This window comes from Capra hircus, chromosome 11 (genome assembly GCF_001704415.2).
Source record: "Capra hircus breed San Clemente chromosome 11, ASM170441v1, whole genome shotgun sequence".
Classification (NCBI taxonomy): domain Eukaryota; kingdom Metazoa; phylum Chordata; class Mammalia; order Artiodactyla; family Bovidae; genus Capra; species Capra hircus.
Window position 1 is genome coordinate 102,583,497 of NC_030818.1, and position 17,433 is coordinate 102,600,929.

Genomic DNA, 17,433 nt, shown 5'->3' on the forward strand with positions numbered 1-17,433 from the left:
GACCCAGGCATCACCCTCACATACAGCATCACATTCCCCTCCTCAAATCATCCCTGAACACAGGGCATCTCCTTCCAGAATGAATACCTCTCTGCACATCCACTGCCTCGGTGAATCCCACCAATAACCCATGAATGGTTTCACAGACAGACCCACCCTGGCTGAGACCCCAGCCCAGCCCCCTGGTCCCAGACATCGTGAGATGGTCGATGTGTATCCCTGTAAGCGCCCAGGGAGGGGGATTCTGTCACATGGCACAGACCGCAGGATACCCTTCCACCTCTCGCCCTGCCCTCCTCTCTGCCCTCTGCCCACAGCTCTCAGCCACGCTGGCCCCCGTCTCACTTCCTCTCCGGCCAGCATGTCTTCTGTCTCCAAGTCTCTGCATCTCTGACCTTCTTCCAGACTCCTCGCAGAGTGCGCAAGGCTGGCGCCTCTTGTCCTTCTGGTCAAGGCATCAGTGTCACCATGGTGGCCTTTTAGACACCACCCCCCACAGGGGTTCTTGACCCTCCTTCTGGGACCCTGACTCATTTCCCAGGAGCACATGCTGTTCTCTCGCCCATGGATTCACTTTCCTGCTTTTTGTCCATCTGCCCTCTGAGCCGTAAGCTCCTGGGTGAATGCCCGGGGCACAGTCACTGAATCGACAGAGGATCTCAGAGCCCCCTCCTGCCTCTGGGCTGCTCATATTGCGGACGTGGAGTCTAGTAATAAAAGCTGCCTGTTGGGTGGGAGGCAGCTGGACTCCCCGGGGTCCCTTCCCTGCTCCAGTCGCCACCACTGAGCACTGTGGGCACAGCCCGCCCCCTCGTGATCAGCCCCAGCACTGCAGCCCCAGACAGGGAAAAGCCAGAAAACAAAACACACACCTTTGTTTGGGTGTAGTCAAGGCAGCGGCTCTCTCTCCCTCACAGGGCAAAGGAGCCGGACCGGCTGGCTCCAGGGGTGTTGTGCAGGACCTCAGAAGCTGCCCTTGTCTCCCTGTTTCCCTCCACTGTCCTGGTGCCCAGCTCCCTCCGGAGGCCTCCTCATTCCAGCCGGGGGTAACTAACTCCACCCCCTTCCAAATAAGGAACCCCAGGTACCAACAGAGATGGCACTTTGCCCCTGGAAGAGTGATCCAGGGCTTTGCCTCCTTCTGCACCACCCAGGTCCCCAGCCCTCCAGGCTGCCACGTGTTCAGAAGGACCTGAAGGGAACAGACAGTATTTTCCAAGGACTCGGAGCACAGTGGGTCATGGATGGAGAACCAAGGCCAACAGACTCTTCTACAAGCTGTAGAACCCTCGCGATCACCCCAGCCATGCACCCTAAATTACAGCGGAGTAAACCGAGGACTTCTCTCCTGTAGCTCCCTCTCCACTAGGGGCGAACCTCATCGTGGCTCCAGGTGCCCAGAGCAGTGGATGCAGGACCCCAGAAACTGTCATCTCCAGGCTGCTCTGGGGATGCTCCCTGCCCAGGTCGACTCCCAGGAACCTGCCCACCTGCCCCTGGCATCTCTGTCCTTCAGCCTGGGGCCCTGAGCCTGTTGCCAGGAGACCGGATGGTCCTGACCCCTGGTGGAGCTGCTTCCTACAGCTTTCTTCTTCCCCCCTTGTCATCTCCGTGTCCACTGCTCCCCTGAATGTATGCCACGGTCTCCACCTGTGAGGTCACTGTGTGTGTCTGTGGGCATGTCAGGAGGCCGAGAGGACAGGGCCCCTCGTGGGAGGGGGAGGGGATGGACAAGGGTCCCCCCAGGACGTCAGGGGCTCTCCTTCCCCAAGGAAACTCCATGGGAGTGGCTGAGCTCTGAACTAGGAGGCTGGAACCTTTCCTTCTCTTCTGGAGTCTGCCCCCCCCCCCACCACGCGACTCCGCGTGGGCCCCAGGCCAGCCCCTGTACCTCTCCTGGCCTCAGTTTCCCAATCGTACCAGGAGGGGCTGGACATGGAACTGCGTAAGCGCGCGCTCTGCGTGGACTCTCCTTCCCGGCTGGGTCCGGTGTGGGCGGGGTAGTCGGCGTAGGGGGGCAGACGGTCCTCCCTCCACCCGCGACGACTGGAAGGGCGATCGCGGCCGGGCGGGGCACTCACCTGGCAATCTACCATCATTCTCAGCCCCGGCAGCACATCGCCGGCCCCAGGGTGGGGCCCCGGGCTAGCAGAGGCCGCTCGCCTCGGCCCGCGCGCGGCGCAGGGGGGCGCCCGGCTGCGGGGCTCATGGCGCGGCCTCCCGTCCCCGCCGGGCCCAGGGCTCCGCCGGCGCCGGCGCCCGCGCCGCTCCCATTGTCTGCGCCCGCGCCGCGCCACCGGCCGCTCGGGCCGCACCGCTCGGTTGCGCCCCGGCTCCCGGGCTCCGGCCGGGTGGGCGGGCCCCGCCGCGGCCCCGCCTCCGCTCGTCCCGCCCCGCGCCCGCCGCAGGTGTGAGGGGCGGGCCCCGCCGCGCGCAGCGGCCTCCCTCCAGCGGGAGGACCGTGGGGGTGGACACCAGCGGAGGCAGGCGGGCCGCGAGCCTGCGGCCGCGCGCGCGCGCGCACAGCCAGGGCCTGCGCGGGCCCGCGGGCGGCGCGTGCACCGGAGCCCCGCCTGGCCGCGGGCTCGCGCGCCGCGCCCCGAGGGCTGACCGCGCGGTGTGAACCCGGCGCGTCCCCCAGCCCCCGCCGCTTGCTGCATTCCTCCTGTGCCCCCTAGCGCTTCGGGCCACCCCTAACCCCACCGGGCGTGGGTGCTGGGCCGGTGGTCGTGTAGGCCTGGAGATGTGGGAGTCACGGATTGTGCACCCCCTTCCTTCTGTCCCCGGAGGAGGCGATGGCACCCCACTCCAGTACTCTTGCCTGGAAAATCCCATGGACGGAGGAGCCTGGTGGGCTGCAGTCCATGGGGTCAAGAAGAGTCGGACACGACTGAGCGACTTCCCTTTCATTTTTCACTTTCATGCATTGGAGAAGGAAATGGCACCCCACTCCAGTACTCTTGCCTGGAAAATCCCATGGACGGAGGAGCCTGGTGGGCTGCAGTCCATGGGGTCAAGAAGAGTCGGACACGACTGAGCGACTTCCCTTTCATTTTTCACTTTCATGCATTGGAGAAGGAAATGGCAACCCACTCCAGTGTTCTTGCCTGGAGAATCCCAGGGACAGGGGAGCCTGGTGGGCTGCCGTCTATGGGGTCGCACAGAGTCGGACACGACTGAAGTGACTTAGCAGCATCCTTCTGTCCTGCACCTCGTGTCCGGGCCAGCTCGATACACGGCTGGGACAGCAGTCCTGGAGGAGGAGTAGGAAAAGGAGATCACGCTCCCCCCACCCCGACTCCCTGTCTCCTGGACTTCCAGACAGGAGGTCCAGCCTTTCTCCAGCTGCAGCCCTGGTTGGCGAATGGGGGGCTGGAGCCCAGGGAGGAGGGGGGCGGCCCACCTGGGCTGAAAGCCTGTCAGGGGGCGTTAGTGTGACTAAGGATACCCCTGGGTGCTCAGGGATTTTGCCCCTTTTAATTTATGAACAGTGACCTCAGCTCTCAAGGTCACTCAGCTGTAAGTGAGCAAGGCCAGCTGTGAACAGATGACTCAGAATCACTGCCCCTCACCTTTGCTCAGCCCATGGCGCTGACCATCAGAGAGGCCTTGTCCTGGGTTGGGCCCTCCCAGTCAGGCCACGTCCTGCGCCCAAATCCTCTGGGTGTCTTCCTCTCCTTGCTTTAATCCCCAGCCCACCTTCCCAAGGGCAGAGTTCAGTCCAGTTCAGTTCAGTCGCTCAGTCGTATCCGACTCTGCGACCCCATGAATCGCAGCATGCCAGGCCTCTCTGTCAATCACCAACTCCCGGAGTTCACTCAGACTCACGTCCATCAAGTCAGTGATGCCATCCAGCCATCTCATCCTCTGTCATCCCCTTCTCCTGCCCCCAATCCCTCCCAGCATCAGTCTTTTCCAATGAGTCAACTCTTCTCATGAGGTGGCTAAAGTACTGGAGTTTCAGCTTCAGCATCATTCCTTCCAAAGAAATCCCAGGGCTGATCTCCTTCAGAATGGACTGGTTGGATCTCCTTGCAGTCCAAGGGACTCTCAAGAGTCTTCTCTAACACCACAGTTCAAAAGCACCAATTCTTCGGTGCTCAGCCTTCTTCACAGTCCAGCTCTCACATCCATACATGACCACTGGAAAAACCATAGCCTTGACTAGACGGACCTTAGTCGGCAAAGTAATGCCTCTGCTTTTGAATATGCTATCTAAGTTGGTCATAACTTTTCTTCCAAGGAGTAAGCATCTTTTAATTTTCTGCAGTGATTTTGGAGCCCCCCAAAATAAAGTCTGACACTGTTTCCACTGTTTCCCCATCTATTTCCCATGAAGTGATGGGACCGGATGCCATGATCTTCATTTTCTGAATGTTGAGCTTTAAGCCAACTTTTTCACTCTCCTCTTTCACTTTCATCAAGAGGCTTTTTCCCATTCTGTTGTTTTCCTCTATTTCTTTGCATTGATTGCTGAGGAAGGCTTTCTTATCTCTTCTTGCTATTCTTTGGAACTCTGCATTGAGATGCTTATATCTTTCCTTTCCTCCTTTGCTTTTCGCCTCTCTTCTTTTCACAGCTATTTGTAAGGCCTCCCCAGACAGCCATTTTGCTTTTTTGCATTTCTTTTCCATGGGGATGGTCTTGATCCCTGTCTCCTGTACAATGTCACGAACCTCCGTCCATAGTTCATCAGGCACTCTATCTATCAGATCTAGGCCCTTAAATCTATTTCTCACTTCCACTTTAGAATCATAAGGGATTTGATTTAGATCATACCTGAATGGTCTAGCAGTTTTCCCTACTTTCTTCAATTCAAGTCTGAATTTGGCAATAAGGAGTTCATGATCTGAGCCACAGTCAGCTCCTGGTCTTGTTTTTGTTGACTGTATAGAGCTTCTCCATCTTTGGCTGCAAAGAATATAATCAATCTGATTTTGTGTTGACCATCTGGTGAAGTTCATGTGTAGAGTCTTCTCTTGTGTTGTTGGAAGAGGGTGTTTGCTATGACCAGTGCATTTTCTTGGCAAAACTCTATTAGTCTTTGCCCTGCTTCATTCTGCGTTCCAAGGCCAAATTTGCCTGTTACTCCAGGTGTTTCTTGACTTCCTACTTTTGCATGCCAGTCCCCTATCATGAAAAAGACATCTCTTTTGGGTGTTAGTTCTAAAAGGTCTTGTAGGTCTCATAGAACCGTTCAACTTCAGCTTCTTCAGGGTTACTGGTTGGGGCATAGACTTGGATTACCGTGATATTGAATGGTTTGCCTCGGAAACGAACAGAGATCATTCTGTAGTTTCTGAGATTGCATCCAAGTACTGCATTTTGGACTCTTTTGTTGACCATGATGGCTACTCCATTTCTTCTGAGGGATTCCTGCCTGCAGTAGTAGATGTACTGGTCATCTGAGTTAAATTCACCCATGCCAGTCCATTTTAGTTCGCTGATTCCTAGAATGTCGACGTTCACCCTTACCATCTCGTTTGACCACTTCCAATTTCCCTTGATTCATGGACCTGACATTCCAGGTTCCTATGCAATATTGCTCTTTACAGCATCGGACCTTGCTTCTATCACCAGTCACATCCACAGCTGGGTATTGTTTTTGCTTTGGCTCCATCTCTTCATTCTTTCTGGAGTTATTTCTCCACTGATCTCTAGTAGCGTATTGGGCACCTACCGACCTGGGGAGTTCCTTCAGTATCCTATCATTTTGCCTTTTCGTACTGTTCATGGGGTTCTCAAGGCAAGAATACTGGTTTGCCATTCCCTTCTCCAGTGGACCACATTCTGTCAGACCTCTCCACTGTGACCCGCCCGTCTTGGGTTGCCCCGCGGGCATGGCTTGGTTTCATTGAGTTAGGGCAAAGTTATTGACCCCATTTTCAGTGGAGGAGACTGAGGCCTAAGAGTCACCACACGAGCTGGCCTAGCACAGGACCGTGAGGTGGCTCCACCGTGGGTTCGAGCCCAGGTCGTTCTGATCCCAACGGCTGTGCTTTCACAGGAGCCTGCGGAGGTGGCCTCTCAGCCCGGCCTTGGAGGTGAGTCCATGCTGGATGGGGGGGCTGTGGGGAGAGGCACTGCAGGCAGGGGGCTGTGAGGGGGAGGGCATGGTGGGGGGGCTCCCTGAGGGAGCACGGCTGCAGGGAGGCTGGGTGGGGGAGGTGAGGGGTGCTCCGTGGGGAGGGTGTCTGGACCAGCCTGCACAGGGCTCTGAGTGCAGGGTAAGAAGTCGCGGGTCACCGCAGGTTGGTGGGGGTCATCGCAGGCTGCAGCCGCAGTTCACACGGTCTCGGTGATTTTGTCAGAGCCGCAGCACTCAGCCGGGAGGAGCTTAGCAAGAGTGTTATTCACCCCACCACTCAAGCATGCACCGCTGCAATGCCACCAGGGATGGGGCCTGCTCCTCCTGTGCACAGAGGGGGCTGTGGTGGTTGTCTGCCTCTTCCCAGGGCTGGGCATATTGCCCGGCTTCTTCTCCAAGTGCCTGCCCAGAAGGTAGTGCCCAGAGGGCTCCCAGCCATAGTCCCATTTGATCATCACCTCAGGCCTCAGGGTGGTGGAGTGGCCTGCTGAGCATTCCACGTGTGCTGCTGCTACTGCTAAGTCACTTCAGTCATGTCCGACTCTGTGTGACCCCATAGACGGCAGCCCACCAGGCTCCTCCGTCCCTGGGATTCTCCAGGCAAGAATACTGGAGTGGGTTGCCATTTCCTTCTCCAATGCATGAAAGTAAAAAGTGAAAGGGAAGTCACTCAGTCGTGTCCGACTCTTCGAGACCCCATGGACTGCAGCCCACCAGGCTCCTCCGTCCATGGGATTTTCCAGGCAAGAGTACTGGAGTGGGGTGCCATCGCCTTCTCCCCCGATGTGTGCCAGGACAGACTAAAACCCGATTTCTCTCAGCTGCCTCACGTTCTTGCAGTCATTCAACAAACATTCAAAAATGCCTCCTGGGTTTCAGGTACTGGGGTAAACCTGGTTGACCACCACCTGTATCCTCTTGGGGTTTACGAACTGGGAAAGTGTTGGAGGTGGACAGAACATTGTAACTGATGACATAGGGATGAGGATTTATGGGAACACCAAAAGGCACTCACTCTGGAAGGGGGAGCAAATCAAGGCAGGCTTCCTGGAGGAGGTGATGTCATGAATATATTCCTGGAATTGGGCCAGGTGATTGGGCAGGGAGGCCTGACCAGTAGGCAGCATGAGCGAAGGTATGCTGGTCCTGGCCCTGTGGCAGAGCAGTGATGTTGGACTGTAAGGCGTGGGGAGGAGGTAGTTGGTCATGAGGGGACAGGAAGCTTACGTTTCAGGGGCTCCATTGCAGGGGACACCGCAGACATTTTGCATTTGTGATTCTGTTGATTTCTATTTCTGTACTCCCCCTCTCTCTGCTGGGTCAGGCCTGTCTCCCGCCACCCCTCCCACTCCTGCCAGGCCCTGTACTTCTTCCCACCCACAGAGCAGCTCTGGCCCCAAGCCCTCAGCTCTCTGGGAAAGGAGCCTGGACCCTGTTTTAGGTCTAGGAGTTGGGTAGTCATTCACTCAACTGTGTCTGAGGGCCATGCCTGGGATGTGGTCTGGGCTAGCCATAGTGCCTGGGGGCTTGGGCCGAGGCTGAGAAGGGCCCATCAGCTGGACCCAGAGCTGGGCTGGAGTGAGCAAGGGTTCATTTCTCTCCTGCGATGCTGCCCAGGCTCAGGGCCACCTCCTCCTCCTCTGATCTCCACATCAAGGGCCTTCTCCCTGCTCCAGCACAGAAGCTTGGTGAAGGCAGGGCCTGCCCCTTCAACAATGCCAGCTTCATACACTCCCCAGGGCAGGGCTGGGCACCCTGGGAAGGTGAGGACACACGGGCCCTCTGCCCGGGGAGCACCCCGGGGCCTTTCTGACTCGTCATCTCCGGCTCAGGCTATCTCCCCACGTGGTCGCTCAGCCTGTCCGTGCGCCTGCGGTCTGTCCCGGCTTGCCAGCCAAGCGCCGGCTGCAGAAGAGTAGCTTCGGGCTGGCCCCAGCTTTGCCCAAGGCACCCAGGTGGGTGGGTTCCTGCTCCTCATGACTTGGCCACAGACCATACCCCCTGCCCCCTACCTTATGTGGCAAGGATGCTGCTGCCCCCAGGGGAGTGCATATTGGGCCCCCCGCCCCCCTGCCCACCGCTTCTGTCTCACCAGGCAGATGCAACCACCACAGGGCTCTGAAGCCCCTCTATTCCTAGGCCTGCCTTGTGGCCTAGTGCCCCGCGTCCACCAGGAGTCCCCCAGGCTGAGGTTGATAGCAGAAGCATCAGACACACGTGCTCTGCACTTAGGGACCAAGAGCCCAAAGGACATCCAGCTGGGGGGCAGGGGCTCTGCTCCCCCTGACTCAGGAGAGCTGCATAGCCGGTGATGTTTTCACTTCACCCATCTCCCAGGAGAACTGGGATGAAACCCTGCCTGTTGCAGTGGCCAGCAGCAGCCCAGGCTTTCTAGAAACCTGTACCCTACCCTCCCACCCACGCTGACTGTACTTGCAATCCAGGCTGCCTATATCCCTAGGGGCCTGGCAGCCCGGATGCTCAGAGATGCAGGTGAAGAAAGCCCGGTTAGGGCCTAGCACACGCTACTTTTATTAAACGCTGCCCAAACCCTCTTACAGAAGAGGTGCTTGGTGCCGGGGACCGTCCATCTTGAGTGAGGCAAGGACAGGAAACCAGAGGGCCTAGAAGGCTTCCTCTGGGTCCTGAGTGAAGAACTGGCGGGGACACAGCAGGGGCCCCTGCAGCCAGAGAAAAGGGGGGTGGGGATGCCTTTCCTATGAGTGTTAGAAAGCGCAGCTTCAAGGGCAGCAGGCAACGAATGGGCCGGTGGCAGAGAGGGGATTTGGGGCGCTCGGTGGGGCTGCCCTGAAGGCTCGTAGGCTGGCAGAGGCCCCATCTTCTTCCACCTCTGGCCTCCCCTTCTTGGGCCTCGGACAGTGTGATCTTTGCATTCTCCTCCACGTGGACACCACTCTTCACAGTGGACAGAGGCCTTTCCAGGCCCGTCTTCCCGCTGGATTCCACCAGCAGAGGCGGAGGTTAGAAGGCACAGGGCTGGTCCCACCTAAGGCTTGAGGAGTGAGGCCCTGGTGCCCGGAGGCTCTGGTGAGCTGGGTGCTCGCTGGGGTTCCCCCGTCCACGGCAGCCCCGCCTCTGCTGTCAGCTCCGCAGCCAGGCAGTGTCCTTGTTCAGGGTGGAGAAGCGGATCAGCTTCAGGCTGGGGGGCTGGGGCTTCCTGTCATCCCAGAGGTACTCAGGGGACAGCACCTTGGAGGGCTTGTGCGAGAGGAAGCGGCGGTTCAGGTGGCTCTCCTCCTGCCAGGCTGCCATGATGCCGTTGGCCTTGTCTGCCAGGATGCCCATGTGGCAGCCCCTGGTGAACTCGTACACCCTGGCCACCCGCCCTCCGAAGACTGCCCCGCCATAGTAGAAGTCCCCCTCGCCGTCTGCCACGAAGGCGGTGGAGACAGGCCGGCGTTCGTAGGGGAACTGGTGGCGGGGGACGGTGAAGTAGCCCGGGTGGATGGCAGCCACAAGGTCCCCCAAGGTCTCGGGGCCCCACGGGTTCCGGAATGCCATGTCCACATCCAGGCAGAAGAGGTAGTCCACCTCCCGGTGCGCCCTCGTGGCAATGTGCACGCTGATGGCCTCCATCCGGCGCATGGAGGCCTCCTCCCACTGGGAGGGCCCAGGGACTGGGATGACGCTGAGGTGGCGGCCGGGGCCCAGTGGGACCCGAGGAATGGCCTGGGGGTCGTGAGTGAAAATGTAGTAGTGCACGCGGTAGCCCTGCATGAAGAACCGCTCGGCCGACTCCAGGAAGTGCTGGACGAAGTGGGTGTACCTGCTGGAGAGGACCCGTCATGTACCACGGCCTCCGCAGGGCGCACCCCGCCCACCCAGCTTCCCGTCTCAAGAAGTCATACCTGGTCTGCCCCTCATGTGTCAACTTCCCTTGATCACAGTACCAACCTCTAGGGACCGTCCTAATGATATCTTGATGATATTCACAGGCTGCACGCCCTGACTTTTTCTGAGCACTTACAAGTGCCAGGTAATGTTCTAAGGGATTACCTCCTGGCCTCACAAACTCCCCGCTTTACAGACAAGGACACTGAGGCTCAGAGAGAAAAAAGTAGCCGAGAAAGTGGCTGCCCATCAAGGGGAAGTGAGTGGTGCTGGGTGCTGACTGGTCTGGGGGAGAGGGAGCCCCGTGACTCCAGGTGGGCCATCTATCAGCTTTAGTCATTGGCCACCCCTGCATTGGGGTCCCTCTCTCAGGGGTCCCTCTCTCAGGAGTCCCAGAAAGGAAAGGCCAGGTGGGTAAGGGAGGAGGGGGGAAAACAGGGGGCGTCCAGAGAGCAGGCAGGCCTAGGGGCGGAGGAGAGAGGGTCCCCAGGGCAGGGCCAGCTCTCTCTTGACCTGCCTGTGGCCTGACCGTGGACCCTCCATTTCTGGGGGCTTGCCATTCCTTTACACCTGCCTGGACGGTTCAGGGGAAACAGACGGGGTGAGGCAGCAAGGCGTCTCCTGACAAAGGCTCCTGGTGCTCCCTCACTGGGCTGCCTCCCCTCCCTGCTTGCATGCCAGGCCCAGACCACCTCCTTCCTCCAGGAAGCCCTCTCCCACCATCACACTCTGCTCTGTCGCTTCCCACCTGGCACAGCCTCCCTGGTGCCTGGGCAGGGTCCTGTCTCTCCCCAGACCCCACTCCCACCCCTACCCCCAGCCCAGCCACCTACTCACTTTCCCACGGCAAACGCCGTAAGCCCGATGGTCAGGTTCAGTGGCTGGTAGATGTGATGCAGAAGCTCGGCGTTAAAGGTTCCCTCGGAGACGATGGGTGCCAGCCAGGGTGTGAGTGTCAGTAGCTCTGTGGGCCTGGCAGAAGAGGAGGCCGAGGGGGCTGAGACCCTCCCCTGGGGAAAGCCTCCGTCTCATCTTGGTCCTGCCTCCCACGCTGTGTGACCCTGGGCAGCTTCATCCCTGTCTCTGGGCCACCGTATCCTCAAGTGGGGATGACAATAGCTCCTTCCCAGCGAGAGCAAGAGGACCAGGAGTTACCGCACGTCCAGTGTCTAGAGGAGCCTGGCATTTCTGGGGTCTGCTACGGGCCTCGGAGATGGGGGTTATCATTCTCGTCATTAATAACGGACCGAGCACTGAGGGCACGGTGCTCTGCACTGGTTTTGGTTTGTTTGATTTTGGCTGCGTCGCCTGGCTTGCAGGATCTTAGTTCCCTGACCAGGGAGCGAGTCAGGGTCCTTGGCAGTGAAAGCACAGAGTCCTAGCCACTGGGGCTGCCCAGGAATCGCGGCTCTGCATTTTGCCAACCTCATTTCATCTGGTCCTCTGCCCTGTCGAGTGGGTATCACTAACCATCCACCTGTACAGAAGCAGCTCAGAAGTGTTGGGTTACCCACCCAAGATTACAGAGCTGGTGACAGAGCTGGACTGGAGCCCAGGCCCCCGAGTGCCCGGACCCCGAGGTCGCTGACCCCTCCAGCACCCCAGCTTCTAAATCAGGGCTTTGCCCCCGACCCCCACCCCCTCGAATCTCTCTATCCTGCACCCAGGCCCTAATCAACACCTACTTTTGCTCCAGCAGCTTGGGCTGAGGGTACTGTGACCTGCAACCAAGAAGGGCGAGTGGTTAAAGGGATGGCAGCCCCCTGCCCTGGGGCCACAGAGGGCGAAAGGACAGGCTGCTTACTGTGCCACAGGCTGGGACGGCTCCTCCTTGTACTGAAGCTTCATGTTGCTGGTGGGAGAGGTGAGACAGGGCCATCGGTGTCATTAGTAGAGATGCTCAGCAGGGATGGATGAAGCGGGGACAAAACACCCCCATGGGCCGGGCACCCCCTCCCCCAGGCTCCCTGGCCCCTCCTCCATGGCTCTGCCCGCTCTCCGGGGGCTGGGCTCCTACAGAGGCCATCCACCCAGGGTCCCCGTGTGGCAGGGCGGTGATTCAACCCGGTGCCATTTGTCCCCACCGTCTTTTTTGGCTCTGGAAGAGCCTGGGCACAGTGGAGAAGATTTGAGAAGCTGCAAAGTGAGCCCGGTTCTGCCTCTTTCTAGCCCGGGAGCTCAGACAGACGAGGCTGCAGGTGAGGCCCCTCCAGATGGAGAGACCCAGGGCTGGACATCCCACTCCTTGGGGTTTTGTCCCCTCTCCCTTAAAGTGGGGACAATAACAGGGTCACTCTGCAGGGCGGAAGTGAGGCCTGGAGACGGGAAAGGCCTGCTGCTCTGACCCAGGGAGCCAGTCAGAGCCGGTTCCAGCAGAGGCCTGAGGTTGCCTGTGAGGCTCAGACCACCTGAGGAGGGTGCCTGCCGTTCATTCTATCACCCATGGTGGGCTGGCTTAAGCTTCCTGGAGCTGTCCTGGTGCTTTCCGTCAACGCTTTGTGTGTGTGGTAAGATATACAAGACTAAGATTTAACACCTTAACCATTTGAAAGCATAGAGTTCCAGGGTATTAGGTAGACTCTTGTTGCTGTGCAAACATCACCTCCACCCATCTCTAGAACTTGTTCATTGTCCCCAAACTGAAACTGTCTCCCTGAGATACTGCCTCTCCATCCCTTCTCCCAACCCTTGGTAACTATTATGCTTACTTCCGTCTCTGTAAAAAAAATCTTTTTTTTTTTTTCAATAAGATCTCTATTCATTTTGGCCACACCATGTGGCATGCAGGATCTTAGTTCCCCGACTTGGAATCGAACCTGTGCCCCCTGCATTGGGAGTATGAAGTCTCAACCACTGAACCATCACGAAGTTCCATTTCTCTATACTAGAGACCTCTTATAAATGAAACCCTACAGTATTTGTCCTATAGTGATTAGCCTATACTCTGGAAGATATATTTTTTAAAGTTGACCCATCAATTTGGTCCTCTGCCTTAGTTTCACACAAACAAGCACATTTCAGGTCCTGCTCAGAAAGTGACGGGACTCTGAGAAGTTGGTCAGAAATGAGAAGAGGAAAGGGGCCCTCGTCCCACACTTCCCTGGCCAATGGTGTCTCCCTTCGCCTCACCAGCCCCGACACGCTCCGCTCTGGCCACATTAAAGAGTTAGACATAAGAACACCAAAGCACAGATGAGCCAGAGCCAAAATAAAAAAAGGAACTTCACGTTTCCAGACCTCTGAAGGTAATAACATTGAAAGAAGAAATCCAAATGAACAGAGAGGAAGGTGTGACCATTTAAAACTAACAAAAAACCTCCACCTGTAACCTGTTTAAAAAACTCAGAACCTGAAGATAGACTGCAAATAATTGTTTAAAAACTCTCAAAGAAGTGAAATTCAAACCACAGCACATTTCCCATCTCTCAAATCAGCAAGGTGGTTTGGTTTTTGTTCTTCATGACACCTAATACTTGCAGCCCCAGGTGCACTGCAGCTGCTGGGGGTGGGGGAGGGTGGGGAGGTGTATCTGTGTGTTTGCCATGGTCCCCCTGGAGAGCTTCCAGGTGGTGTCAGGTCGTGTTAGTGGTAAAGAACCCGCCTGCCAACGCAGGAGACGCAAGAGATGCAGGTTGGATCCCTGGGTCCAAACAAAAACCCTCGTGTCCTATTGGCCTGAATCACTCTGACTCAGGGTCAGGAAGATCCCCTGGAGAAGGAAATGGCAACCCACTCTAGTATTCTTGCCTGGGAAATCCCATAGGCAGAGGAGCCTGGCAGGCTGCAGTCCACGGGGGCACGAAGAGTCAGACGCAGCTGAAGCGACTAAACAGGCAGCCTGGAGAGCAGCCTGATGAGATGGATGAAGACCCTGGCCATATCCTTTGGCCCAGGAACGTACCAAATAAAAGGATTTCTAAGATGTAAAAAGCTGGGACTTCCCGAGTGGCCCAGCGGCTTATACTCCATGCTCCCAAAGCAGGGACCTGGGATTCAGTCCCTGGTCAGGGAGCTAGATCCTATGTGCCACCCACAACCAAAGATCGTGCACGCTGAGCCAAAGATGGGAGATCCTGTGTGCTGCCACTAAGAACCAGCACAGGCAAATAAATTAATTTAAAAAAAAAGACGAAGAAAACTTTATATCCAGAGTTGCTCATTACGAACTAACTTAGAAGCTGGTAAACCACAAACAACCTAAACGCCCCACAGTTGCTGGTGGAAAAAGGAGACGGTTTAAGAATTAGGGCCCAGCCCTTGGGTGGAGTAAAATGACGGTGACCAGATGCTGAAAATTGAAGCCAATTCTGGGGAAATAAGATAAGAACTGCAAAAACATTCTGGTCACAACTACTTTCAACAGCAAGCGTACTTTCTGCTTCCATAACCATCTGAATAGAGAGTGCAGCAATCAGCAAGCTGACAATGGAGTCAGAGTGTGATTCAGGCCACTGGACACAGGAGGGGTTTTGTTTTCTTTTGCCTTTTCTGTTGTCCTGCCTAATTTACCACATTCTGTTTATAATAGTGAAACACACCTTACTGTTCATTAGCAGTCTATGATCCAGATTTTAAACTTTCCTTTCGGTGTCAGGAAAACCAGAAGACCACGGGACCAAACACCACCTTGAGACTGTCCCAAATCATCTGAACTGAACTGTCACTCTGAACTGTCCAAATGTCAGATCTGTTATCTGAGGGAGACTGGCCACGTGTGCATTTGTCCTTCGAATTCACAGAGAGCACAACACTGAGCAAAAAGGTCAAGTCCTAAAACCATTCTTTCCTGAGCACCTCCTACCAGGTGCAGCACCAGGATATTTACAGGCATCATCACACCCCAAGCTCTATCATCCCGTTTTACAGATACGCCAAGTGAGGCTCTGAGCTATGCAACACGCTCAAAGTCACACCGTGGAGAGGGCACTGCAAAGATACCTGAAGACAGAAACAGGGAACTTCCCCATTCATGGCTCAGAATCATGAGTTTAGGACCTAAGAACCTACAAAGTGACCTGAAAAGCCTTCCCATCTTCCCTATTCCAGGGGCCTCTAATTCTGCCTGCCCCATACTTACAAGATCTCTGGGCAGGGGAGATAATAAGGGATGTAGGAGACCAGCAGCCAGTTCTCGACATACACCCTGGGAAGGAAATACATGTGTTGACTTGGATTTTTAAGCTGAGGCTGAGAAGTCACGTTGGTGCATGTTAGTGGAAATGCAGGTCCTTAGTGGTGCACCCCCCCCCCCGCCCCCCCCGCCCTCCATCTATCAGTCCTTGGGTCTGGCTGACCTCAGAGGACAAAGCCTCCTGGCCTTCTGCAGTGAGTCATTACACAGCTATGCAGCCATTCATTCCTGGGGCAGGAATATTCTTGACACCAGTCCCACAAGGAACTGGTGGGGTGGGGGAACCCCCAGAGCTTTGCGGAAAGGACACACGAGGTGAATTCTGGAGCATGAACAGGAGTTCCTCATTAACACGGCTAGAAAATAGCCCAGGCAGAGGCGAGAGTTAAGTGTAGAGGCCGGGAGGTGAGGGCAAAGGAAAACCCATAAGCCAGGCTGGTTCAGTCGTACTGAGGCTAGGGGGAGGGACAGGTGTGCCTAGAGAGGAGGGTGGGACCTGGAAATCCTGGGAAGGGGTCCAGGTTTGGGGGTTGAGATGCTGAGAGAGGAAGGAGTCTGGGGTAGGGACAGAGGGCTGCAAGGGGCATGCTCACCACAGAGAGCAGAGGGCAATGCCCAGCAGCAGGCAGAATCCCAGGCCCAGGGCCAGTCTCGGGCAGTGCATCGCTGGGGGTGGCATCTGAGCCTGGGCACCTGCAGAGACCAAGTGGGTCTTGGTGAATCGGCCCACCTCTCTCAGCGGTGTCAGGCTCAGAGTCTGGGTCTCCGGGGTGGGGGAACACCTGCAAAGGGATGCTCCTTATCCACAGGACACTGACCTCCCCTTCTTTTTTTTTGTTTTGCTGCTCTGCCCTCCCCTGGGCACCACCATCAAGGGGAACGTGGAGTCCAGGCGTTGCCCTGTCCAGCTGGACCCCAGGCCCAGATCTGGCAGTTCCAGGGGACAGAGGCTCAGGATTCAGCCAAAGCCTGCTGCTGTGCCTTAGGACAGGCACTGGGCCGGAAAGGCGACTGGCCGCCCCCTCTGCCTTGCCTCGCAGGTCTCCCTCCTGAAACCTTCCACCATGAGCCGGGCTTCCTAGCGACTAGGGCCAGAGCACATGGAGAAGGATTCTGGGGGAAATCCAGCCCGAAGCCGGCACTGCGGGGGCATACACGGCCTGCGGAAGAGGGTTGCTGGGCAGAGATGGGGGGCGGCGATCTCCCTGGCCGGGGGTGGGGGCCAGGGGAGGCAGGCGAGCGTTCCTCCGGGAGGCAGAGCTCTCCTGGGAGCACGTTTCACCTCTCACCTGCTCGGCGCCAACCTTGGGCAAGGCACTCTCCTCCCGAGTCCTTCACAGCCTGGTGGTGGGGGCGGGGGTGGTGGTCCTCCTCAGCTATAGGCGGGGCGGGGATTGGTGCGGGGAACAAGACGCAGTACGCGCCGCTCGGGACACGAGGGGAGGGCTGTGAAAGCGCTAGGCCCAGCCCGGGCCATAGGGAGCGCGGGACCCCCCTGCGTCCTCCCGAGGTCAGAGCGAGATCCCCAGGCAGGAGCTTCGGGGCTTTGGTCCCGCTCACGCCGTGGCCTCTGGCAAGCTCGCTGGCGCTCTCGCTCCCTCTGCGGACCTCGGCTTCCCCACCCGGGCTTGGGGCGCTGGTTCCTCCAAAGGCTCCACCTGACGCGTCGGCTCCGCTAGATCGTGGGCCGCGCCGCCGACGCAGAGCCCGGCCCGCACTCCGGCCGCCCCAGCCGGTGACTTGCACCCCGGAGTCCGGGGCCCGCACGCGAGCGCCTCCACTTCCGCCGGCCACTGCGGGCCCCAGCCAGACCCGTGGCGCGGCGGACGGAGCGCGACTGTCCTTGCCGCCTGCAGACTCACCCCTTGAGGCCGGACCGAGGTGGGGACGAACGGAGGGGCGCAGCTGGGCCCGGAAATCAGGGACGCGGCTGGCCGGGGCGCCTCAGGTAGCGCGGTTGGCGGAGCCGGACGCAGCCGGCGGGCGGGCCCCGGCCTGCTCGAGTGGGGCGGGGAAAGGAGCCTCGGGCCCCGCCCACCGGCCGATGCTCCTCCCACCCGGCCTCGACCCGCCCACCAGCTGCAGCCCCCGTCCCCTAGAGGTCCCCCGGGGGCTCTACACTCTGTGCCACGTGGGCCACGCCTCCAAGGCGGAAGACCCATCTTAGGTGAGAGGAGCGTGGGTCAGGGAACTCCGAGATGGGGGGGCCGGTGCGCGCTTGAGAAGTCAGGGATCCGATTTGGGGAGAAAACTTTATTGTTTTTAGAAGAGCGTTGAAACAGTCACTGGAAGGGAAATCCAGAAGGACGTCGTCCTTACTTTCTGGCTTGGGATCATCACTCTTGCTTAGGAGCCCTGAGCT

General features: G+C 57.8%; 1 protein-coding gene across 5 annotated transcripts; it reads right to left on the reverse strand.

Annotated features, from left to right (window-relative positions):
• GBGT1 (globoside alpha-1,3-N-acetylgalactosaminyltransferase 1) lies at positions 8,597-17,085 on the reverse strand. 5 transcript variants are annotated; one of them, XM_018056058.1, is made up of 7 exons: positions 16,934-17,085; positions 15,665-15,764; positions 15,018-15,083; positions 11,745-11,792; positions 11,626-11,661; positions 10,778-10,912; positions 8,597-9,878 (listed from the first exon to the last, which is right to left on the reverse strand). In XM_018056058.1, exons 2-7 carry the CDS (start codon positions 15,748-15,750, stop codon positions 9,191-9,193), a joined length of 1,059 nt encoding a protein of 352 aa, XP_017911547.1. In that variant the 5' UTR covers positions 15,751-15,764; positions 16,934-17,085; the 3' UTR covers positions 8,597-9,190. The 5 variants fall into 5 exon arrangements, with proteins under 5 accessions (XP_017911547.1, XP_017911549.1, XP_017911545.1 ...); XM_018056060.1 differs by having other exon boundaries at positions 8,597-9,875; positions 15,665-15,853; XM_018056056.1 differs by having other exon boundaries at positions 15,665-15,853.